The sequence below is a fragment of the Corythoichthys intestinalis genome, chromosome 8 (genome assembly GCF_030265065.1).
Source record: "Corythoichthys intestinalis isolate RoL2023-P3 chromosome 8, ASM3026506v1, whole genome shotgun sequence".
Lineage (NCBI taxonomy): Eukaryota > Metazoa > Chordata > Actinopteri > Syngnathiformes > Syngnathidae > Corythoichthys > Corythoichthys intestinalis.
Genome location: NC_080402.1, coordinates 32,268,538 through 32,293,715, shown reverse-complemented (window position 1 = coordinate 32,293,715; position 25,178 = coordinate 32,268,538). Strand labels below are relative to the sequence as shown.

The window sequence follows — 25,178 nt, the reverse complement described above, 5'->3', positions numbered from 1 at the left end:
TGCCACAAAATATGTATTATTTTTACAGGTTCATGAGTCTTTTGGTGTATAAGTGTATACTCCATAATACAATGTGGACATCTGTGGCAACCTAAATATGAAATACGAAAATTCAAAGGGAGGACAAAAACAACACTATTTTAGTCTGGTTATCAGGTTATTAGAGTAAACCTATTTTCTGTGTGTATGTTCACGAAAAGCGTTTTCCAATTTCTAGGCCAAAGGCATTAGCTAGACAGCAAGCTAATTTGTCTTGATCGCTTGTGAATTAAATAATGGAGTCATGTATCCAGCGATGTTGATCGGAAAGGACAGTTCATATCCTGCAGACTGTAGTTATTGATAGATTAGTTATTGACGTTCGATGCGCTGCTGTTAAAATGATCCTTCAGGATGTCGGCTCCTAACAAGCGTGTTTCCTGTGTTGTGTATTTAATGTCGTTATTGGCTCCTCACTTGTCTTGCTGTGTACATCAATCTGTTCCTGAGCTGAATAATTGTTGTTTAAACAGCATAAACATTGCACTCGGGCGTGCTTCTCATTCGCAATCGCCCTGAAGCTGACGCACAAAACAAGAGTGATAACAAGCCAATTAGGCTGCAGCACCAATAAAGTTGTCAACACAGGCTGGGTGGAAAAATGTCACATAACATCCTCGCAATTTGTTCAGGGAAAAAAATAATAATGGTAATATATGTTATAGTGAGGTGCTGCACACTAACATTTTTACAAGCTTTTACCCATGTTTTAATCAGTTGAGCTGTGACATTTTTATGAAGGTACAGGACAACCTTTTGGACACATTAAAAAGTCAGGTGAAGGACTCGCCAGCCAACAGAAAAGATTATAGCGGAAGAAAACCCACCTTGTTATACTGCTTGTGTTGAAGACACCTTGATGATGACAGCTGCTTAATGTCCTTGAAATTATTATCCGATGGTTGTGATAGAAGCATTTCTTCTCTCTCTCCGTCACATAAATACACTTAATAATTAACTCGGCAATATTCAGTGCTGTGACACACATTAGTGCCCTAATCCATACCACAGATTCTGAAATTGCATCCTGAAAGTCATGTTTCAACTTCATAGCACATTTATTAAAGATTTTTTTTTTTTTTTTTACATTTATCACAATGACTCATGAACACTCTCCACCAGTAGAGGAAATGTCAAGCTACTCAAGCCAAGTTTATTCCACATTTTGATGAAAACAATTGACTTTTTACCTCATTTTAGAGTTTCTGGTTGTTCTACTTCAATAATTGCACATGTGATATTGAACTGAAACCTCGGCTGACCAGGCACTACAAATAGTACCCCGTCATACCTGCTTTTTTGTGAACTCTGGAAACACATCAGCTACAGTAGAAAATGGGTTTGAATCACTAGGGTCAAACTCTTTATGGTTGCCTTGTTATTTTTATGACAAAAAAAGGCTGGTGCAATTTTCTCCTGGTTGAAAACTACTTGTCCATTATTCTATCTACTGAAAGTTACATGATGGGATGATTATTATGGTTTCTACATGACTCAGCCGTAAACAAACAGAGCAGTAAGGCTTTTACAGAGTATATTTAACTCTCTCAGTGCCATTGACATGTTATGCTTCAGCTCTGGAGCCACAAGTGGCTCGTTTAATCCTTCTGTGTTTGTAGCTTCCCAATAGATAAAGGTCCAATCCTTTTGGACTTGGAGAGGTTAATTTGGCTTGGGCATAGACTTCGCTATCAGTTGGCGGGACAGGCGGCTCGGGGCCGATCCACTGGGGGCCTGTTTTAAAAAAACTTAAAATTCAAATATTTTCAAAACCAAAGCCACTACTGACCTAAAACCAAAAGAGGCACCTCCCTTAGGCATATATGAGTATCCATGAGCAGCGGCATCAAAAAATTCAAAGTCGTTCCGTTATAAAAGCCTGATTATTTTTTATATGACACAACTTAAAATGGCTATAAAATTCAGAGATTTTATGCTAGATGCTCAAAAATCACCAAATGCAGAGATAATCATCTATATTTTGAGGATCGATAGCATTGTTTAACATATCATGTCTTTACCAGAAATAGCAACTTTTTTTTTTTTTTACAAAATCCAACATGGCGGCTGTCAGTTAATAAAGAGCTTTTTAAGTTGAAAATTCTTGTAAATTAATGCTTAAATCGCGCAATTTATATAGATATGAACACAAAACAGTCTAGATCTTTCATTAAAGACAAAAAACAGTTATCGTTCATTTTACATAAATATTTCAAGCCAAAGTTACGTTATTGTGTAATCCAACATGGCGGCCGTCACGAAACAAAGAGCTTTTTAAGTTTAAAATTCTTGTAAATAAATGTATAAATGGCGCTTTTTCTATAGATGTGAATGTAAAATGGTCTAGATTTTTGGTTAAAACAAAACAAAAAAAACAAAAAACGGGCAGTTATCATTCATTTTACGTAAATATTTCAAGCCAAATTTATGGTAATTGTGTAATCCAACATGGCGGCCGTCACGAAACAGAGCTTTTTAAGTTGAAAATTCTTGTAAGTAAATGCTTAAATCATGCAATTTCTATAGATATGAACGTAAAACAGTCTAGAGTCTTGATTATAAGCAAAAAACAGGCAGTTATCATTCATTTTACGTAAATATTTCAAGCCAAAGTTAGACTAATTTTATCCATTGATTTTTTTTTTCACGGTTCAAAGTGCATGCATGGTGCTACTTAAAATAATAATTACCTTGAATCCTCGACCAAATCCCTCGAGACACTCCAGCCTGCTTGTATACAGTAAAACCTCTGTCCTCTTTCCACCTAAATCCAGTGTTAGAACGGAGCGTGTTTGAGTTTATCACAGTTAAAGTCAACTCAGCTCTGCCTGGAGTCGGCCCCCTACGGGAAGGTGTGGCGCAATGTCTGTGGGAGCTGTCTTGTCAACTGATGGTGGAGTCTATGGCCTGGGTTGTTATGGAGTGTCTTCGCCAAGCAGTGTTTCCACCTCCACATAAGGAAAGCAGGTACTGGCTGTCCTAAAAGTCTCGAGAAGTCGCTAGATGACGTCATCACCTAGTTTGCATAGTTGGCAATTTGCATGTAATTGTAATGGATGCCGTAGGAGAGAAGAAGACGTCGTTGGAAAAGCAAAAAGTGAGTTGAAAAACACGCCAGAAAAAGTGACTAGATTTGTCGCTAGTTGCTTTGACAAAAAAAGTCACCAAAAGGCTTTGGAAAGTCACCAAATTTTGTGAGAAAGTCGCCAAGTTGGCAACACTGCCGCCAAGCTCCCAAATGCACATCTCAGTGCCATTTCCTTGAAATCGAATAAAATCAAATACTGAACAAGCCATGTAGTTTCAACACTTTGATCATCTTTTTATAGTTAAAGCAATGAACAATACCACATGTTAGTGTACCAAAGCGTGATTTTTGGCGCATCATTTCCGAAGCGATATCCACTTGTGTTTTCTCCATTTTAAGTACCCTAATAACCACAATGTGACCGCTAATAAAAAGGAGTTGGACACTACTGTAAGCATGGAGAAAAAGCCTGAATGAGGATACATGTGTGTTAAAATGATAAGAAACTACTGTATTGGCCCGAATATAAGACGGCCCTGATTATAAGACGACCCCCTCTTTATCAAGACTCAAGTTTGAAAAAACACTTTTTGAACACCAAATTATTTTTTATACAGAAAAGAATTACAGTACATCCGATTATAACAATAATATGTATTGTTTTTGTTTATCATGTTATTTTGCATCATTTAAATGTGTAAACTAAAGTGCAATCCCATTCATAAATGAATGGCTTCTGGTTTTTGAAATGTAAATAAACCAGTCTGTTGTGATAAAACAAAAAAATTGCAATAACTGCGTTAATCATCAAAGTGAGGTCTAACTGTAACTGTAGTCTTGAGACAAATCTGAATAATGAAAAACATTGCAATAAAATAATGCAAACTGGTTAAACTTGAGAGAAGCTGAGATCTGTCATGAGAGAACATCGCTTCAATGATATCTAGCGCCATCTAGCGTCGTGAATGGGGAGAGTAGCTGAGATCTTTTATGACAGAACATCGCTTCAGTGATATCTGGCGCCATCTAGCGTCATGAATGGGTATAATGTCTAGACCGCGAATATAAAACGACCCCCTCTTTTTCAGTCTTATATTAATGCAAAAAAACACCGTCTTTTATCCGGGCCAATATGGTATTCAATTGTTCAAAACTGGATGGCAGAAAAGAGCAACAACAAAAGACAGTGCTAGGCTTTGATCCATGACGATCTTTTTATTTGATGACGTTTCCTCCATTAGGCAGCCCCCGAGGACTCTGAAAAAGCCACTTGAGCGTATTCATTGAAAAATAATTTTGTCGCCTTTATCCGTGTCCTCGCTGCTCCTTTTCCCGCCTTGTGTGACCGCAGATGATTACATTGAGCGATGTTGCCTCCGACTCGGGGCCCTGGTCTGATAAATGACTCTGCCAATCGACGACGGAGGGGGGAGGAGAGGATGCGGGGGGTGGGAAAAAGCCCGGCCGATAACCCCCGCTTGTCCGTCTCCCTTTTGTGAGTGTGCCGAGAGGAGATTGGATATTGAACTGTGCTCGCCTCCTCGTCGGCGTCGACGTGTTTGAAGGGATGACACCGCCTCGTCTTCTGCCTCCAAAGTGACGACTAAAGGTTCCCCGAATGAGCGTTCGTGTTCTTCAAGCTTCCTCCAGGGGGTAGGCTACGCTCTGGTCGGCTTTGCCAACACTAGTAAGGAGTAACAGGAAGCCCAGCCTAGTGGCTGTTCTAACACTTGAAAATCCATGCATAGCGCTTCCTTGCCTCACTTACATATTCCACATTACACTCACAGGTGAGGGCCTATTATCTGTTGCCCTAAGGTCAGAGACAGTCCCTGCACAGCGCCACCTGGCCACGCCGGAAGTCTCTGCAGGGGCATAAACGTCTGTACTTGGGCGACTGGCCGGCACAGCTGAAGAGCAGCGGCTCCCGCTGGAGGCCGCACTCGCGCCGTAACACAGAGAAGGCCGGGAGGATGTGGTTCATCTCCGAATCCAGAACTTCGCACTGCACCTCCAACCTGTTGATGATAAAATAATTTTAAGGGATAATGTTAGGCACAACTACAAGCAAGAGTTAAAACAGTTTGGGATTTCTCTAATATACAGTGATCCCTCGCTACTTCGTGCTTCAAACTTTGCGCCCTCAGTACATTCAGTGGCGCCACCAGGGGGTGGCCAGGGGTGGCCACGGCCCCCCCTATATATTTATTGGCCACCCCACTGGCCGTCCCGCTTATCATGAGTGACATCAAATATTAAACAATACACCAAAATATATCAGTAGCCGTGTCCTTCAGTCTTTATGATAGTTTTCCCCTGACCTTTTTACTGCAATAATATAATGAAAACCTGAAATTATGGCTGTTTTGGTGTGCCACCCCAAGATTTTAAGTGGCCCCATCTGGCCACCCCTATGAAAAATTTCTGGAGGCGCCACTGAGTCCATTGCGGATTTTTTTTTCAATTTAAAAATAAATACGTTAATGCAGTATTTTATACAGCTGTCCCAATCCGATCACGTAGGCTCTCACTCTCGCTCCTGCCGCTTTTCTTGGTCAGGCAATGCAGTGGAGTTGCTTATTAAAGTTAACGATGATTGACAAACAGTTAAGGTTTGATCTTGCCAGAGACGCTTGTAAGCCGAAACTTCAAAGCGCCACATGCGTCAACATCGTTCAACTTGTTAAACAGTTGCTGTGTCAACTCATTATGTGTAAGTGAGCAGCTTGAGCAGATTTGAGTAGACTCACTCAATGAAGCATTTAATAAAGATAAGCATTTTTCTACTTTTTTAAAAAAAATGGATTGGGTGTCTACTTTTTTTCTTGTTTAAAAATAATTCAGTGGGACAGTAACATTTAAAACCTATTCTAATTGTTACATTTAAAGTGCTCAAAAACCATTTATTAAAATATATACAGTGAGAAGTATTTGCACCCCTTGTGATTCTGCAATTTCACCCACTTAGAAAATAGGTAGAGGTATGAAAAAAAAAAAAAATCCAAAACTCACATTGTATGATTTTTCAATAATTTATTTGTAATTTACTGGGGTTCATAAGTATTTGTACTCCTGAGAAAATCAGTGCTAATATTTAGTGCAGAAGCCTCTGTTTGCAATTAAAGAGGTCATACACTTTCTCTAGTTCTTTACCAGGTTTCCACATTTGGAAACAGGGATATTGGCCCATCCCTCCACACAGATCTTTCCTAGATCTGTCAGGTTTCGGAGCTGTCATTGAGAAACACGAAGTTTCAGCTCCATCCAAAGATTTTTTATTGGATTGAGGTCTGGAGACTGGCTAGGCCACTCCAGAACCTTGATAAGCTTTTTACGCAACCACTCCTTGGTCAACTTGGCTGTGTGCTTCGGATCATTGTCATGTTGGAAGATTTAGCCATGACTCTCTGACAGAGGGAAGGAGGTTGAGGCTCAGAATCTGATGATACATTTCACTATTCATCCTCTGCTTTATACAGTACAGTAGTCCTGTCCCCCTTTGCTGAAAAGCAGCCCCAAAGCATGAGGTTTCCACCCCCATACTTCACAGTGGGGATGGTGTTCTTGAGATTGTAATCATCCTTCTTTTTCCTTCTCACACGACGAGTAAAGTTTGCACCAAAAAGTTCTACTTTGTTCTCATCTGACCATATGACTTTCTCCCATGATGCCTCTGCATCATCCAGATGGTCCATGTCAAACTTCAGACGGGGCTTCACATGTACTGGTTTCAACAGGGGAACTTCTTGAGCAATGCATGATTTTAAACCAATGTGCCATAGTGTTCTACTGAAAGTAGCCTTTGAAACTGTCCATCCAACTCTTTTCAGGACATTGACCAACTCCTGACGTGTAGTTCTAGGCTGAACCCTCACTTCTCTCATAATGAGTGATGCCCCACGAGGAGCGATTTTAAATGGAGCCCCATTCCGAGGTAGATTATCAGTCATGTTAGGAACATTTTCTCACAATTGCTACAACTGTTGATTTATTCTCACCGAGCTGCTTTTCCAATTGTCTCATAGCCTTTTCCAGCTTTGAGGAACCCAACAAATTTTTCTCTGGTGTCTTTTGAAAGCTCTCTGGTCTTGCCCAGGGTAGCAGTTGGATTATGACTGACTATGGGGTGCACAGGTAACAATAATAAGAGCGGGTGGTGGGTGGGTAGTTACTCATAGTGTAAAGGTGGACTTTTATAAAGGTAGACTGACAACTCTTGGAGTATCATAATTATTGCTGATTCTCAGAGGTACAACTACTTATGAATCCACGTAAATTGCAAATAATTGCAAAAAGTATATGTATCTCTTTCCAAAGATAAATCTGAATAAATACATTGAACACACACAAAAAAGCTTCAAGTTTTTTTCACTTCTCGCGGCGGGTTCTTGTCCCCTTTAACCGCGAAAAATGAGGGATCACTGTGGTTAAATTTTTATTACTCATTTTCCACCAAAACTTTGTCTTACGTCAGGGTAGAACACTTCCCCAATTCACTCAACGTTCATATAGTCATAACAGATGCTAATGAAAATTCCAAGAACCCAGTGATTATTCACCAAGCCTCCCCATACAAAAAGATCGATCCAGTATACCGGTGAGTGTCATGGTATCCTGTATAATACTGAATTGAGTGAGGAGGCTACACGAATAAATCTCAAGCAGCTGAATAAGATGTCCACAGCATCTTCTTGCGCTTTATCCGAGGTCGCGCCAGGAGGTGTCTAGGAGGCATTCTAAACAGATGCCCGAAGCACCTTATCTGGCTCCTCTCAATGTGGAAGCATAGCAGCTCTACTTCGAGCACCTCTCAGATGATCGTGCTTTTCAACCTATCACTAGAGAAAAACTCAGACACCCTGCTGAGGGAACCTATTTTGGCCACCCGTACCCGGGATCGTATTCTTTCAGTTACAACTCCCAGCTCGTGACCATAGGTAAAAACTGGAATGTACAGTAAACTGGCTGTTAAATTTAAACATTTACAAGCATCCAACATTTCCGAGCTGTGCGACCAAAAAGGAAGACCTTCCGACTACGATGAAAGACATTTGTACTATAATCAGTGTTGTTAATAACGGCGTTAGAATATAACGGCGTTACTAATGGTGTTATTTTCTTCAGTAGTGAGTAATCTAATTAATTACTTTTCTCATCTTGGCCTTTCCCGCCTCAGTAACGGTAATGGCGTGCGTTACTATGCGTTGCGATGTTGGTTGACTGACGCAATAAAAGTCTGAAAAAGACGGACTCACGGAGATATATATATATATATATATATATATATATATATATATAATTGGGGTGGTATCGGTATCGTATCGTATCGGCCGATACTGCACAGCCAGGTATCGGTATCGGGGCCAAAAAATGGTATCGGTGCAACACTAGTCCAATGTGAATCAGAAAATGCTTTTTCAATTCCAGATTTATTTATCCCATTCATTTTCATTATCTGTTTTAACTGAACAAGAGAAAAAAAACAAACACCTACAGTCAATATGTATCTTTTAGAAAAGTGGCATGACTTGTTGTGTTAAATCTCTCATCCTGTTTAGAATGAAATACTGATGCTGTTTATAACTGGCATGAGAGCTGTTATTGTATAAAACATTACTTAATAATGAGCTACGTGTATCTACAAACAGCAAAGCGGGACACTGTACAACTAAATGCAAGATCGTAGCCGGCAAGCACAGGAATAATAAACATTTTCCAAACAAATGGTGTCTAACCTACTGCCCGAGGGCCAACTGCGGACCGCTGCCCTATTTTTATTGGTTTGCAGCAATCTATGAAAATATTGTAACATATGATGCACATGAACTACATCCTATATTCTGTTGCACTTCCCATGTTTAACACTAAAAGCTGGTGACTTAGACAGGGCCTCTTCTTTAGCTCAGGGGTCAAAACATGACAACATATTGAAATAGATGTAGGAAACTGTAGAATTTCAGTACAGATAGTCCTCGAGTTACAACCTACCCGACTGCGTGATTTCAACTTTACGACAAAGTCTGGTCCGCCATTTTGTCTCCAGTCGTTTTATTTATTTATTTTTTAAGTTGCGTCAACAGTGCCTTATTGTACCTCACAGTACATTATTTTTTTTACTTTAATTTATTAATCTGACTGTTCTGCCCTTCGGCGAAATGTGTATTTGCTTAAAATGTTGACTTTGGTTTGTGATGCATCCTTTTATTTTGGCGCAGGAAGCACAGAGCAGGTGGTACTTCTGCACACGAGTAAGAGCGCATGTACACACGACGAAGAACGTATTTGCGCACACCAAGAACTCGCACAGCCGAGTGAGAGGGAGAGGGGAAAGATTACAGCTTAGCTCGCTGTCTCGCTAGGACTGAGCTCCAACATTTTGGTGAGGACAGTACAATGTATGGCTGCAACAACTAAACCATTTAATCGATTAAAATCAATTAATAAATTGTTGCCAACTGATTTGATAAATGATTTTTGATTCTTGCCGGCAGTCGCGTTTGGGTCCTCGTTTGCGTGTAATGTGAGGCTGCGCGCACGCGCCTGTTATTATCGTTAGTTGCAGCTAGGGCTGCAACAAGTGTTGTTTTCGTCAATGATGACTATGACAAAAATATTTCGTCGACGAACGACAATTTTTTTCATGGCGATGATGAGACGATAACCAGCTAAAAATGTGTCTTGAGAGACTAAAACATAACACAAATGGTAGTTTTCGTCTGTCGAGACAAGAACGAGACAAAAATGTGCCTTACTTTTCGTGACATGTTCACAATCTGTGACGTTTGATGTGTAGTTAGCCTGCATCGTAGCAGTGTTTGGTAACTCCAAGTGTTAGCATAGCATTGACGTTCACGTTAGCATTACACATTACGGCGAGCATCTATTCTACTGTTAAACTCTCAAACAACTTTTTTATTTACATACAGTTTGTGGTGTCCAAGTGGTTATAATAAATAAAAAATAATGTACTACAATGTTTTTTTTTTCCTGCTGAGTGTGTATTATCAGGTGATCGATTTGTAGATACTTGTAGATGCTACAATATGTGCTCGTCTGTCAATCTTCTTTTGAAATTTTTAAAACGTATTTTTGTAGTAAAACTTTCAAATTTTAAAGATGAAAAAAATTTAGTAAACGTCAACCAAAACTAGATTTGAAATGTTTTAAATTAATTTTTGGAGTGAAACGTTCGAATTTTACAGACGAAAAAATTGAGTAAACGTCGACTAAAACTAAATGAAATTAGTTTGAGTTTTCGTCAACAAAAACAAGATGAACACAAACAAATTTTGAAATGACTAAAATATTAACGAAGACTAATAAGTATCATAGTCCAAAAGTCTAAGACGAAGATTTAAATTAAAAGGGCTGCCAAAAACAACACTGGCTGCAACTAACGATTATTTTCATAATCGATTATTCTGACTACTAATCGATAAATTGGATAAATGTCACTTCTTTCAATTACCTTCACAAATTTACCTTGAAGTTGTTTTCGGCATGTAAGTAGCAATGAAGACAAAATGGATTACTATTTCCTTCAACTGTATCAATTATCAAATTCGTTGTTCGCTAATTTATTCATTGATTTAATCGATTAGTTGTTGCAGCTTTATTACGAAGTTAGTTTAAACAGTAAGATGTCCAGAAATTGGGCAAAATGTGAATTGTTATTTTCCAAAGTAAAAGTAGATTTTTGTTCATGTCCTACTTTGACTTAACAAAACAAAACACAAAATATGATAATATTTACAACTGAGAAGTCATATATGTTATAATTTCAAGAATTTAGACAAGTTTAAGTTGGAGAAGGTCCTAACCGATTAATCGGTTATCAACATAGTTGTCACTTAATTTGCTAATCGATGATTTGGCGATTAATCGATTAATTGTTGCACCTCTAGTTGCAGCCCTAGTACAATGACATTTAATTCATGTTTTTGGATAGTTATTTTGAGATTTAGAAGGTATCCAGGGGTACTTAAAGGGTTAAATCCGACCTACGTGGAAATTTGGGTTACGTCATCAATGTAGGAATGGAACTCGTTCATAAAAATATTTATATTGTATTGCAATATCCTTTCCCTGTGCTTTGTTGCTTTAACTCATTCACTGCCATTGACAGTTATGCACATCAAATCCATTTCAACTGGAAGGCTGGCATTTTGAGTGATCATTTTTCATTTCAATTTTACTGAGGGGCTGGCAGCCATCAATCGATGGCTGCCAGACCTCTTAGTCAAAATGGATTGGACATCTGTAGTTGTCGATGGCAGCCAATGACTTAAAAATAAATACATTTTAAAAACCCATTCTTTTTCTTTTCTTTTTTTTTTTTTTTAACCCGATTCCGCTCGTCTAACAAATGAACGTGGAAGGATTTCAAGTTGGCCCTGGCATTCTTTGATTTTTCTTAAAACAGCTCTTGAGGAAAAAAAGACACCGCTGTTCTCAACCTTTTAAGAGGGTGCCCTTTATCAAAGTTCCACTTTACACAAAATATATATACAGTATTTGCTGAGTAGAGGATGTACAAGTGTATTGAAATTCACTGACAGAGATGATAGAGTTAGAGGGGAAGCAACGACGATGTTGGAGTAGCTGTTAGGCAGGTATGAGATGAAAGATTATTTGAGTCTTACAGCAGACATGCGCAAGCGAAAGCACAACAGACACAAGGGTGACAGAACTGAAAAACAAGAACACAAAAGATGTCAACTACACATGCACAAGAAAAGAAATTCTTGAAGGATGCAGCAAAAAATAAAGAAAGGAAACATGACTAGAAGCAAGTTTGTGGAGAAAAACGCGCGGGACACACACATACACAATTTACTTGTCAGGGCTGCAGGAAAGAATCATCATTTGTAACACGTTGCCACTTGCAGTAAGTAAACATTTATGCCAGGTTTGACGATGTAATTATATGTACAGTCAAAATCTGATTTTTAGCCTAGCCAGATTTAAACTGGATGGATCTTATGTTGTCTGAACAGTTACAAAGCACAGACATCAGTTTTGCAAGGTAGTTGCTTATCCGATATGGACAAAATTCTTCTCAATCTGAACAATATAAATGGGATTTGACTGTGCGTGAATTCAAAATAACGAACAACTCAATGCGACAGAGAGCGCCAATTGAAGTGCATCGCATTTGAAAAGAATGGAGCACACTGAGGAAAACAGCAGTATATAAATATACAACAAAAGTGTGGCAGAGGGAAGCAAGTACTCCTTTTATGAATTATTAGACGGCATTCTTGGGGACAAGTCCAGCATTCGCATACTGCTTGTACTCGGCAGCGCTGCACCTCATGAAGACAGCTAGGAGGGGCATACTATAAAAATTGGCAATGCAGATAAGTAATGTCAATGTTTGTTAGCTAGCTAAACTGCCGTTTACTGGCTAATACAGTGGGGCAAATAAGTATTCAGTCAACCACTAATTATGCAAGTTCGCCCACTTGAAAATATTACAGAGGCCTGTATTTGTCAACATGGTTATACCTCAACCATGAGAGACAGAATGTGGGGAAAAAAACAGAAAATCACATTGTTTGAGTTTTAAAGAATTTATTGGCAAATCATGGTAGAAAATAAGTATTTGGTCAATACCAAAAGTTCATCTCAATACTTTGTTATGTGCCCTTTGTTGGCAATAACAGAGACCAAACGTTTTCTGTAACTTCTCACAAGCTTTTCACACACTGTTGCTGGTATTTTGGCCCATTCCTCCATGCAGATCTCCACTAGACCAGTGATGTTTTGGGGCTGTTGTTGGGCAACACGGACTTTCAACTCCCTCCACAGATTTTCTATGGGGTTGAGCGCTGGAGACTGGCTAGGCCACTTCAGGACCTTAAAATGCTTCTTACGAAGCCACTCCTTTGTTGCGCTGGCCGTGTGTTTGGGATCATTGTCATGCTGAAAGACCCAGCCACGTCTCATCTTTAATGCCCTTGCTGATGGAAGGAGATTTTCACTCAAAATCTCTCGATACATGCCCCCATTCATTCTTTCCTTTACACAGATCAGTCGTCCTGGTCCCTTTGCAGAAAAACAGCCCCAAAGCATGATTTTTCCACCCCCATGCTTCACAGAGGGTATGGTGTTCTTCGGATGCAATTCAGTATTCTTTCACCGCCAAACACGAGAACCTGTGTTTCTACCAAAAAGTTCTATTTTGGTTTCATCTGACCATAACACATATTCCCAGTCCTGTTCTGGATCATCCAAATGCTCTCTCGCGAACCGTAGCCGGGCATGGACGTGTACTTTCTTCAGCAGGGGGATACGTCTGGGAGTGCAGGATTTGAGTCTCTGGTGGCACATTGTGTTACTGATAGTAGTCTTTGTTACTGTGGTCCCAGCTCTCTGTAGGTCATTCACTAGGTCCCTCCGTGTGGTTCTGGGATTTTTGCTCACCGTTCTTGTTATCCTTTTGATGCCACAGGATGAGATCTTGAATGGAGCCCCAGATCAAGGGGGATTATCAGTGGTCTTGTATGTCTTCCATTTTCTAATAATGGCTCCCATCGTTGATTTCTTTACACCAAGCGTTTTACCTATTGCAGATTCAGTCTTCCCAGCCTGGTGAAGGTCTACAATTTTGTCTCTAGTGTCCTTCGACAGCTGTTTGGTCTTGGCCATAGTGGAGTTTGGAGAGTGACTGACTGAGTTGTGGACATGTGTCTTTTATACCGATAATAAGTTAAAACAGGTGCTATTAATACAGGTAACGAGTGGAGCCTTGTTAGACCTTGTTAGAAGAAGTTAGACCTCTTTGACAGCCAGAAATCTTGCTTGTTTGTAGGTGACCAAATACTTGTTTTCCACTCTAACTTGGAAATAAATTCTTTAAAAATCAAACAATGTGATTTTCTGTTTTTTTTTTTTTTTTTTTTTTCCCCACATTCTGTCTCTCATGGTTGAGTTTTACCCATATTGACAATTACAGGCCTCTCTAATCTTTTCAAGTAGGAGAACGTGCACAATTGGTGGTTGACTAAATACTTATTTGCCCCACTGTATGCAGCCATAGACTTCAGAATCATATTGATGGGACAAATTCCCCGGACACTGCGCAACGCCTTCAAGTAGGGGGCCGTCCCACACTCCGCAGTTATTCTCAAACGCCGGATTTAGGTTGAAAAAGTACAAAAGTTGTACCACATACAAACAGGAAGGATTTTCTCAGAAGGGATTTGTCCGAGGATTCAAGGTAATTATTATATTTTTCGTACCATGCATGAAATGTGAAAAAAATGAGAGAAATCAACCGCTACGTCATTGGCATTATAATTCACAATATTTACGTAAAATAAATGCTAACTTTTGCTTTTAACAAAGAATCGAGACTGTTTTACGTTCATATCTATAAAGAATTCAGGGATTTAAGCATTTGTTCACAAGAATTTTCAACGTAAAAAGCTCTTTGTGGTGATAAGGCGGCGACACAGGTGGCTTAAAAAGTAGCAGCACATTCGACATATTTACGTAAAGTAAATGCTAACTGCCCAGTTCTTTGCTCTTTAAACAAAGAATCAAGACTGTTTTACATTCACTCAAGGATTCACGCATTTATTCACAACAATTTTCAATGTAAAAAACTCTTTGTGGTGATAACACAAGAATTTTCAATGTAAAAAGCTCTTTGTGGTGATAAGGCGGCGCCACAGTGGCTTAAAGACTGGCAGCACATTCGACATATTTATGTAAAATAAATGCTCACTGCTCAGTTTTTTTTTTGCTTTTAACCAAGAATCGAGACTGTTTTACGTCCATATCTATAAAGAATTCAGGGATTTACGCATTTATTCACAAGAATTTTCAACGGAAAAAGCTCTTTTTGGTGATGAGGCGGCGCCACAGTGGCTTAAAGACTAGCGGCACATTCAACATATTTACATAAAATAAATGCTAACTGCCCGTTTTATTGCTTTTAACACCAAATCGAGACTGTGGCACGTCCATATCTATAAATAATTCAGGGATTTAAGCATTTATTCCCCAAAATTTCAACATAAAAAGCTTTTTGTTTTGATAAGATGGCGACATGGTAGCTTAAAGACTAGCAGCACATTCGACATATTTACGTGAAATAAATGCTAACTGCCAGGGTTTTTTTTGTGCTTTGAACCAACAATCGAGAGTGTTTTATGTCCATATCTATAAAGAATTCTGGGATTTAAGCATTTATTCACAAGAATTTTTAACGTAAAAAGCTCTTTGTCTGTGTTTCCACTCGGTCAGCTTTAGTGGAGATAGGCCTCCTACTAATCGGCCCCGCGGCCCGTCAATATATTATGAAGTCTATGATGCAACAATGGTATAGTAATGCTGGAACACTACTTTGTAGATACTTTCTCACTGTCACAATTTTATGACGTAAAACACTACATGTGCTGAATGACAACTTCGTTGCCACAGCAACCTGTCAGATGGGTCAATAATGTGGCCCTGTCTGAACAGGTCCAACTCTGATTTGGACACTTGCTAAAAAACGGCCAGCTCTAAAAATCGGATTTGAGGACAAAACGGATTGGAATCAGATATGCCTGCAGTCTGAACGCAGCCTTAGTAACCTAAATCTGATTTGCAATGTAATTTATATCTTTGTAACGTATCATTACAAAGGTAAAACAGAAGACATTAAAACAATAAATGCATATGGTAAAATGGCAAGAGTAATAGTAAAGTAACAGAAAAGCTGAGCGTTAGTATTGGCATGTTATGCTTGATTGATTTGAGGAGCCCTGGCAAATAAACACGGTCGGCTACAAAAAGGTGAATTCAGTTCAAAGTTCTATATATCACCTTAATAAGGTGAAAAATCCTCATTAAAGTGCTTCATGAAACTGATTGTCAGAAAAGTTGCAGGACTAGTGTCATAATAGATACATTTAAAAATCAAAATGAATTGTTTTCCACTTTTACGTCGATTGGTGAACATTCTTAAATAGAGATGTTTTGTTTCGATCGGCATCCCGATCGATCGAGTCTGATCACGTCATTTTCAAAGTATCGGAATCGGCAAAAAAATATCGGACATGCCTTTTTTTTAATATATATATATATATTTTTCAATTAAATCGTTTTCTAATTGTATTTAACGTTACAGACATAATGTGTTACACTCTTCCAGAGTCTTTAGTTTAAGCTTAAGGTAGGGTTATCAAATTTATCGCGTTAATGGCGAGAATGAATATTTCTTACATTTATCACCTTACAATATTTAACGCAATTAACACATGCGCTGCACGACCCACTCACGCATTGTCGCGTTCAATACATAATGGCGCCGTTTCACCCATACAGTATATAGAGCTAAAAGGCAGCGTAAAATGAGTAGAGTGAATTTTGGCAGCCTTTGGAGCCTTTTTTTTAAATGGCTAAAGCCTTACAATCCCTCTCCCAACGATTAGAATAATTGTGGGAAGCAATGTGGGGAAGAAAGGTAGCAGTTGATCTTTTTCTTAACACCCTATGTTATATCAATTGGTACCACGATGCACAGTCATGGTTGCACTTCTGATCATGCATTTGGGCAGAAGTTAAATGGCTACAGTATCATTTCCTGAAAGCTCAACAAATACACTAGATGGCAATATTTAGTCACAATATACAAAGTCACATTTAACCTTTAAGAATTACAAGTCTTTCTATCCGTGGTTCCCTCTCACAGAAAGAATGTTAATAATGTAAATGCCATATTGAGGATGTATTTTTTCATAATAAACAAATACAGTACTTATGTACTGTATGTTGAATGTATATATTCGTCCGACTTTTATTCATTTTTTTCTTAATGCATTGCCAAAATGTATATGATCGGGAAAAATTATCGGGAATGATTGGAATTGAATCGGGAACAAAAAAAAAAAAAAAAAAGCAATCGGATAGGGAAATATCGGGATCGGCAGATACTCAAACTAAAACGATCGGGATCGGATCAAGAGCAAAAAAACATGATCGGAACAACCCTATTCTTAAATATTCAATACCACGCTACAAAACAAGTCTAAAATCTATACTGACTCTTGGTGTTAGGTTTGAGATCTTTCATTTTACAGTATTTCATTGGGAAACTTTTTTTTTTTTTTAAAGATATAAATGCTCATGGAACAAATTTAACTTGTATCTCATAACACCACTGTAGTTCCCTGACACCCATTACTGATGGTAGGGAATGAATACGTACATTTAAATGTAAGCCAACATAATTAAACAATTTTTTTTAGATTCCCATCTAGCAATCATAATAAATTCCATATATATCTTACAAATGTGTACAAAATACACACGTGCTGCTCACTAACTAACCCTTTTTTTTAAATGAATACCTTAAGATTTTGTATTTCTTGGTTTTTCTTTCTAATTTCATCATTTCTATCTGTATTATTAACATTGATCTTAGTATATACAGTACTGTGCATTTGATACATAAGATTATTTTACAATTTTACATTTGCGTTGTGTAATGATCAATTTTAGTTATGCTGATCGCACCTGCACAATCCTTTTTTTTTTTTTTTACATCTTTTCTCTTTTTTTTGTGCATGTGCAACTAAATGAATAATGTACTGTTGGCCAAGATTTTGTTCCACCTAATGGGATTACAAAAAGAGAACATTTGTGAATAGGTTTTCTGCAAATACTGTACATGAATAGGTGAACTTGTGAATAGCGAATCCATGACTAATACAGAAATAACACGTAACTTGGGTTTCCAACTGGGATAAAACATTCATGTATTATAGAATTAAAAAAAGACATTAAAATAACAAAAACTAACTGAGGCACTAGTCAAGGCCGTTTTTTGAATTTGTGCTACCTTACCTGCGCAGAGCCTCCTTGTTGTTTATGAAGCGAAAGTGAGCCGGTTCACAGATGAAGCCGTGGCTCCGGCACGCCCCCACACACGACTCGCCTTCTTGAGACACAAGCAGTCTCAGTGAGCTGAGCGGAGGCCAGGCGCTTGGGGCATAGGTCGCGTCGGGCGCCCAGCCCAGAGCTGTGGAGTTAGGCAGGGGTGTAAAGAGAGGCCTCGTTAGGCCGCCAGTGCCAGCGGAGCCTTGTTTGGACACGTTGGCGGCGACAAACGGTGGCTCGGGGGCACAGAAGTCCTGGTGAGAGAACACATCATAATCAGTTGGCAAATAATGGTCCATAATGGTCCATTGTTGGACCATTGGTAGTTTTGTTTTGTTTACGGTAGGGTTTGTGGTCTAGGATGAACTTCAACTCCTACGCTAGAGCCAAGAGTGAACCCTTAATAATGGTGGGCGATCAGGACTAAGCTCCGCTATACTATACAATGCCGCAACGAAAAAACTTTTTTTGTTTTGTTTTTTACTACTTTATTAGACAAGGCCATTGTCTGACTGACTAAAGCAGCTTGACCTACTTCAACACAAGATAGTGTCAAAGCAATATTTCTATATTACACATGCTTTGGCCTCAGCAAAATAAACGGCAAATAGGTGTATTTTCTAATGGACAGTAGGTTCCCATAACATCATACAAGTGTTGTTTTCGTCAACGATGCCAATAACGAAAATATTTCGGCAACACACAATTTTTTCATGGCAGCGACGTGCTGAAAACGTGTCTTGGGAGACTAAAACATAACGAGCTGGATGCCAGTTGTCATATGACGACACGAGGACGAGATGAAAATTTGGCATTGTTTCCGTCATAAATTCACAATGTGTAATGTTTTCTTATTATATGTGTAGTCAGCACGCATTTAGCAGTGTTTGGTCGAGTCACTCATGTGAAGTGCCCCCTGCCTCGATCCCCCCACCCCACACACACACGCTTGTGAGTAAGCATGTTCCCATTCCAGGCTCCTTTTGTGAAACACACAGTATGTGTCAGGTGCTGCTTAGTAAGTTTTGCTTTCTCATCTTGGCTAGATATGCCATGTTGCTTTAGCCATTAAAGGTCTGTGCTGAGTGATCATCACACACTAAACTAACTTGTAGCGTTAGAATAACGTTCGCGTTAGCATAGCGTTCGTGTTAGCATTAGCATTTAGCGCGGTTAATCGGTGTCTTAAGGCAGTGTTATACTTCCGCGTCAGACCTACGCCGTCAAGGAACACCCGATTTACGACCCTGCGCCGTAGCCTGACGCGCTCCTATTGATTTTTTAAACCCTAGTGTCAGCCTAGCGTCACGTCAACGCATATGACGTGGCGGAAATGGACTATGATTGGTTCGCTCAGACTGTTGTTTCCGGTTCAGCGTTAAATCACCGCCATTGTAAAACATTATTTTTCTACACACAAAAATGGACCAAGCTGATGGGAGTATCATCGAAGAGCTTGTCTCGTCAAGACATTATCATGATTGCCAAATGGCAAGGTCGGCGATTTAAAAAAAAATGCAAGAACCACGTGTGTTCGGAATCGAGTGGCCACACGAAGCGGTGACCCAGTCAGCCAAAAACTTTTTATCACTTTATGTCGTATTTTTGGTTGGTTCACTTCATCATTTATTGAGTACATATGTTTGCTGTGAGTCTGTGACTTATTTACGTGTCACACTTCAAGTATATGAAGAATAGAGCACAGGTTTGGTGTCAAAACAGTTGTTTTGATCTTTAATTTTCAATAACAGACAGCTGACACACGATACATCATCACTGATTGAGATTGCCTCGGTGCTTTTTATGATAACGTTAAAATCAAGGCTCCCAACGCAGTTTGGGAAGTTCCATAGACGCCAGAAATCTGCTATGGCTGGTTGTAGGACACCGCAAACATATCGGGCTGGAGGGCTTTGCAGACCTTGGACGCAGTGCTCGACGCCGGTTTGAAGCTAGCCGCCACAGCTAGCTGTCTCCACCTGAGTCTAGAACTCTCTGTGGGGCATCAAAAGTCGGCCGACCGCCTTGAAACCGTCTTCTGGGTCGCCTGCCCCTCAACATTTGTATTATCAACATTTATTCAATGTTGATGAGCAGAAGATTTACATTCTAGCGTTCCATCTTGCATTGTTTATTTTTTTCTCCGTTAAACTAGACTAGCGGAAGTCAACAAGCATGCCCCAAAACCGTACAAACATAACGCCCCACCCCTCTAGTGGCTTGGCGGCGAATTACAGAGCAACGCATTCCCTCACCGCAGAACTATCGAATGCTCATTGACGCCGTAATCACTTTGCCGTCACCGCAACGCAGGAGTATAACTCAGGCTTTAGGCTACGTCTACACTAGGACAGATAATGCCTTAAACTTCTAATTAGTTGGACTGTGCAGCATGTCGGCTACACTAGTATGCCTATTTTCCTGATTAGTTGTTAGACGAATAATGTAGGCGGGTAATATTACCCGCTGCTTAATACGGACTGCTGTCTCCGTACGACCATCATAGAATAAGGAAGTGACGTCATGCCGTCGCCATTTTTAGTGCGGCATGACAGCATCATAAACAATGGAGGCGGACGATCACGATGTTGCATTCCTGCTCCTCTTGTTTTGTTGTTTTCCACACATTTTTCTTGAACCTTTAAACATCTCAATAGTAGGGGTGTAACGGTACACAAAAATCTCGGTTCGGTACGTACGTCGGTTTTGAGGTCACGGTTCAGATCATTTTCGGTACAGTAAGAAAACAAAATGCAAAATATAAATGTGCTAGTTGTTAATTACACACTTTTGTGGTTTCAACAATAGGAACATTAGCCTATACAAAGCTAGAATTTTGCTCATAAAGTAGCGGGTATTTAAAGATAATAATCCAACAACAATTTGCCTTTCAGACCCCGCGTATTGGTCAGCATTCTTTCTGAAAGAAAGAAGAAAAAAGAACTCCTGTGCTAAAGAGAAAAGCAATCCCGATGACAAAGATTTTAACATGTATTTTACAAATGAAATGCCACAATGAATCTTTTTTTTTTTTTCTTATGAACGGTTTTCAAAAGCTTTTATTGGTGGATTTTCTCAAGTTAAAGCGCCACACAGAAATTAATAAATTTAATTGTGTAAGCAGGATCTGTGTTTTATTCTTATTATTTAATTACAGGTGTTTTAGCTCATTTCAATTTATTTTATTTAAAGGGGCTATTATTTATTTCATTATGTGTTTATATTTTACAAATGTGATGTAGTATTCCTTTATATTGTATATTTTATGTTGTATAACTTTTGTTCCTATGTGAATATTCGTTCCTACTTGTTTTGTCGTGGTAGGAGGGTTTTGTAATGAACACGGGGCCGTGTTGGTTCTTATTATTGTATAGCAGAGAAGACAGCAGTAAATCAACAAAGACAAGTCAACTGTGCCCCGATCAACCACACAAGAGATGTGATTGACTCAAAAAGTGGGTTACGATTGCATGTTAGTTTGAAAATCGACCGGATCCATCGTATTTTTACATGAGTGACTTCTGGTCTGCCCGATCCTAGCTAGTAGTATTGAGGAGGGCCGCGTCTCGCGTCAAATAATAAACTCTGCCGTTCTTTTTGCGTGCGTCGCGTTGAGCCGCTTCTGGGACGTGTCTAACATGCGGCTGCACTGCGACTGGTGTGCACTGGCTGATTGACTTTATCGCCCGCGTTTCACTGGTTTCTGGGTTATATACTGTACGTGTTGGTCCTCATTATAGTAGAGAAGACGGAGTAAATATAATCTACACAAAGAAACTGTAACCCGATTGACTCACAGCCTCGAAAAGTAAGGGTTACATTACGACAGAAACTCGTTCGGTACACCTCCGTTCCGAACCGAGCACCCCGTACCGAAATGGTTCAATACAAATATATGTACCGTTACACCCTTACTTAATAGTATTCTTCAATTCAGTGCCCGTTTTTGGTCCTCCCATGGTGGATGACGCGGTGAGGAGCATTTTTTACAGAGCTCTTCTCCCGCGTTGTCTTCGATCAGCCAGCTGTGGGGCTGGCCTCTCCCAACTCAATGCTGACCGAACATGAGTATATAAAAATACGTAGAGAAAAATTAAACTCCGAAAAGTGACCCCAACAATGAAAGCAGATTATGCTCAGGAATTGGCGCCAGCGGTGAAGCTAAAAAGAGAGGCACCAGCGAATTTATCAACAATTTATAAAGCTTTCATCTAACGACAACACAGATTTACTGTATGTGACAATGAAACACTTGCGGCATGTTTTTTGTCCTCCTAAATTTTATTTTCGTGCTTGAATGTCTCATTAACATGGCTTTAAATTCACTTCTGCAGTAATAGGGAGGCTGCGTTGGCTGGCTGGCGAACTAAAGACACTAGCTAGATAGTTTACTAAAGTCTTTAGTCATGTCTGACACCTGAGGTGTAAATAATGAAAACGACATTCAAAACACAAATTATCATCTGGTTGCCGTCCGCACTATTACAAATACATCATCTTGGCGCATCTCTTCTTGCATGACTTGTCCCCATTTCATCAATGTCATTAGATATAGTGCTTCGAACCCAGAGGGAGGAATTAGATTTGTGAGCATGTTGAAAGGAACTGACAGTTCGGTGGAAGATATTGAGGAGATGTGATGAACCTCTATTTTACGCACTACAGTGCAGTGGTTTTCAAATTGCTTGTATACTCCTATTAGCCGTTGGGGGTACACCGAATAACTTGAAACAAATTGTGCCATAGCCTCACCAGTGAACCTGTGACAATAAGCAAAACAGATAACATGACCTTCCTCTAGGGCTGAAAAACATTGGAAAAAAACTGACATTGCGACTTTTTGGGGGTTTGCGATATTTATTGCGATATTAAAACTAAGGTTGGGAATCTCTGGCATGAAGCCGATTCGATATGTATCTAGATACACAGGTTACGATTCGATTAAAAAAACGATACATTTTTAAGGCCGAGCGATTCGATACGATTCGATACAGTTTAAGAACGATACGGTTCGATACAGAGTGAAAATGATACGATAGTAAACGTTGTGTGTTCGTACAGTATTTTAAACATATTAAAAAAAGATTAAATTAAAAAACAAAATTTCATACCAATGTTATGTTTTATTTTTTTATGAAAAAAAAAAAAAAAAGCTTACTATAAGACCGTCATTTTGTTGGATGGGATTGATAATAAAACTCCAGTGACAGACTAAAGTGCAGTAATTTAACTACTGTATTTCCTGGTGTTTTGAACACAATAGGTAAGTCATTTAAGTGCAAACTTTCAACATAAACATCCTACAAGCAAAAAATATTAATTATATGCAGCAACTCTAGAAAAAAAATTAAACCTGCTAGTGTTATCATAAATAAATGATAAATTATGCTTTACCCCTGGTATACCTGGGAGAATAAAAACGGCAGACAGACAGGTCTATAATCATTACTTTAACCTTATACACAGCAGAGTCATTCACTTATGCCTGTGCTTCCACATTTTTTTTATTCCTCATCACTGTCTATATTTTTTTTTTGAAGGGCAGATTTTTCTTGACGAAGATCAACTGATCCACATGTTCATGTTTAAGTAGACTGCGTTTCGTGGAAACAATATGCCGCCCTTTCCACCATTGTAGTGGGTTATTTTTTAGGGTTAAAAACTCACGATCTCTGTACCGTTTCACACTTCACACTAGTTCTGTCCCATGCGAACAGATCTGGCTGCCTTCGTCACTTCAAAGTCCGACTTTTGTCTTCCTGGGTGTGTTGAAAATCAATCGCTGCACGTCGCTGGCGTGGTGCGCAAACTGTCCATTGTTTAAGCATGTTGCTTCATTGCCACTACTAGTTTCATTTTGGGCTGTGAAAAAAATGCGTGCGTTACAGTGGTTTTGTTAGCTCTCGCGTTGTGATGACACGCCCGTGACGATCAGGTAATGACGGCGACTACTAGCGGTTCTGCCGAAATGAATGGGAAGTTGAGGCAACCACGACGGCGGTCACAATTTAAGTGTGCTGTGTGGTGAATGACACAAGCGCAGCATGTGAGGTAAAAGCTAAATTATCATATTAAGCAATGCATTGAACTAAGCATTAGCAGCCGATTCTTGTGCTCGCGATAGCCGAATTTTATCTCTACAATCGGTTCATTGAATATTTAATGGCTAATTACTGTCGAATGGTAACTTTACTATCGATACAGCTGTATGCCTCACCTGTAAAACCGGATATCCGGTCGTATCGGTTTATCGTTCTCAAGCTTAATTAAAACTAGAAAAATTTCACCAGAAGACTTGAATGGCTCTGTTTGGAAAGACTTTGGTTAAGTAAGTATGACCACATTGTATTCATTGGAGATGTCCTGTTCCGATCATGTGATCGGAAATTGGGTCGATCGCGCCATTCTTCAGGGGATCGGAATCTGGTGAAAAGGATCGGGTTTTTAATTGAAAAATATATTCAGTGGTACCTCTACATACGAAGTTAATTTGTTCCAGGACCTTGTTTGTAAGTCGAAATGGTCGTATGTTGAGTAGGATTTTCCCATAGGTATACATTATAATTCCATTAATTCGTTCCACAGCTCAAAAACCTACACTAAATCCTTAATAAATACCGCTGGCAAATGGCAAAATCAAATAAATTATAAATAAAAACCGGAATAATATAATAATAATAATTCCTGCAATAATGCAACGAATCAGGTTCTAATGTGGCGGATGTTTTTTGCTGTAGCTGAACGTACCGCGTGGCTGACGTGACAGAGAGAGGGAGCGGTGAGCTTGAGAGTTTACTTTCACTTTCAATGTTTTCTTGAGAACACCGTCAACTGCGGCGGACAGCAGGCGGTTTGTGTTGGATAAGTTCTGAACTAAATGATAAAAATGTGACGAAGCTAGCGATTTCTTTAGCGATGTTACCACAATAATATTTGTCACCTTATCGAACGGTGGTCTGAGGACGACCGTGGAAATGTATTGTCGAGCCAGTTCACGGATGCGCACCCCATGCTCATATTTCTCTATAATTTTCATCTTCATTTAGAAGGTAAGCGTCACCTTTTTCCTTGTTTCACCACCTGTACCGACCTTTTTGAAATCTGTGTTGATTTCTCACACAAAAAAATCTGCCGTGTGTTCGTCTGTGGTGCTGTCATGTCGTCGTATTTCGAGCATGTCGTCGGATGTAGAATCAAATAGCGAGTCAAATTTTACGTCGGATGTCGAAAAGATCGTGTG

The 25,178-nt window shown here is 39.4% G+C and overlaps 1 protein-coding gene across 5 annotated transcripts in view; it reads right to left on the bottom strand.

Moving 5' to 3' along the window:
• Positions 1–1,148: 1,148 nt before the first annotated feature.
• LOC130920027 (alpha-1,6-mannosylglycoprotein 6-beta-N-acetylglucosaminyltransferase B-like) overlaps positions 1,149–25,178 on the bottom strand; it is a 252,584-nt gene continuing 228,554 nt past the window's right edge. For all 5 annotated transcript variants that reach the window (XM_057842819.1, XM_057842820.1, XM_057842821.1 and 2 more), the window contains 2 exons: positions 17,906–18,192; positions 1,149–5,085 (listed from right to left, as the gene is read on the bottom strand). In XM_057842819.1, coding sequence (XP_057698802.1) covers positions 4,887–5,085; positions 17,906–18,192 — 486 coding nt within the window. In that variant the 3' untranslated portion in view covers positions 1,149–4,886. The remainder of the gene's footprint in view (positions 5,086–17,905; positions 18,193–25,178) is intronic.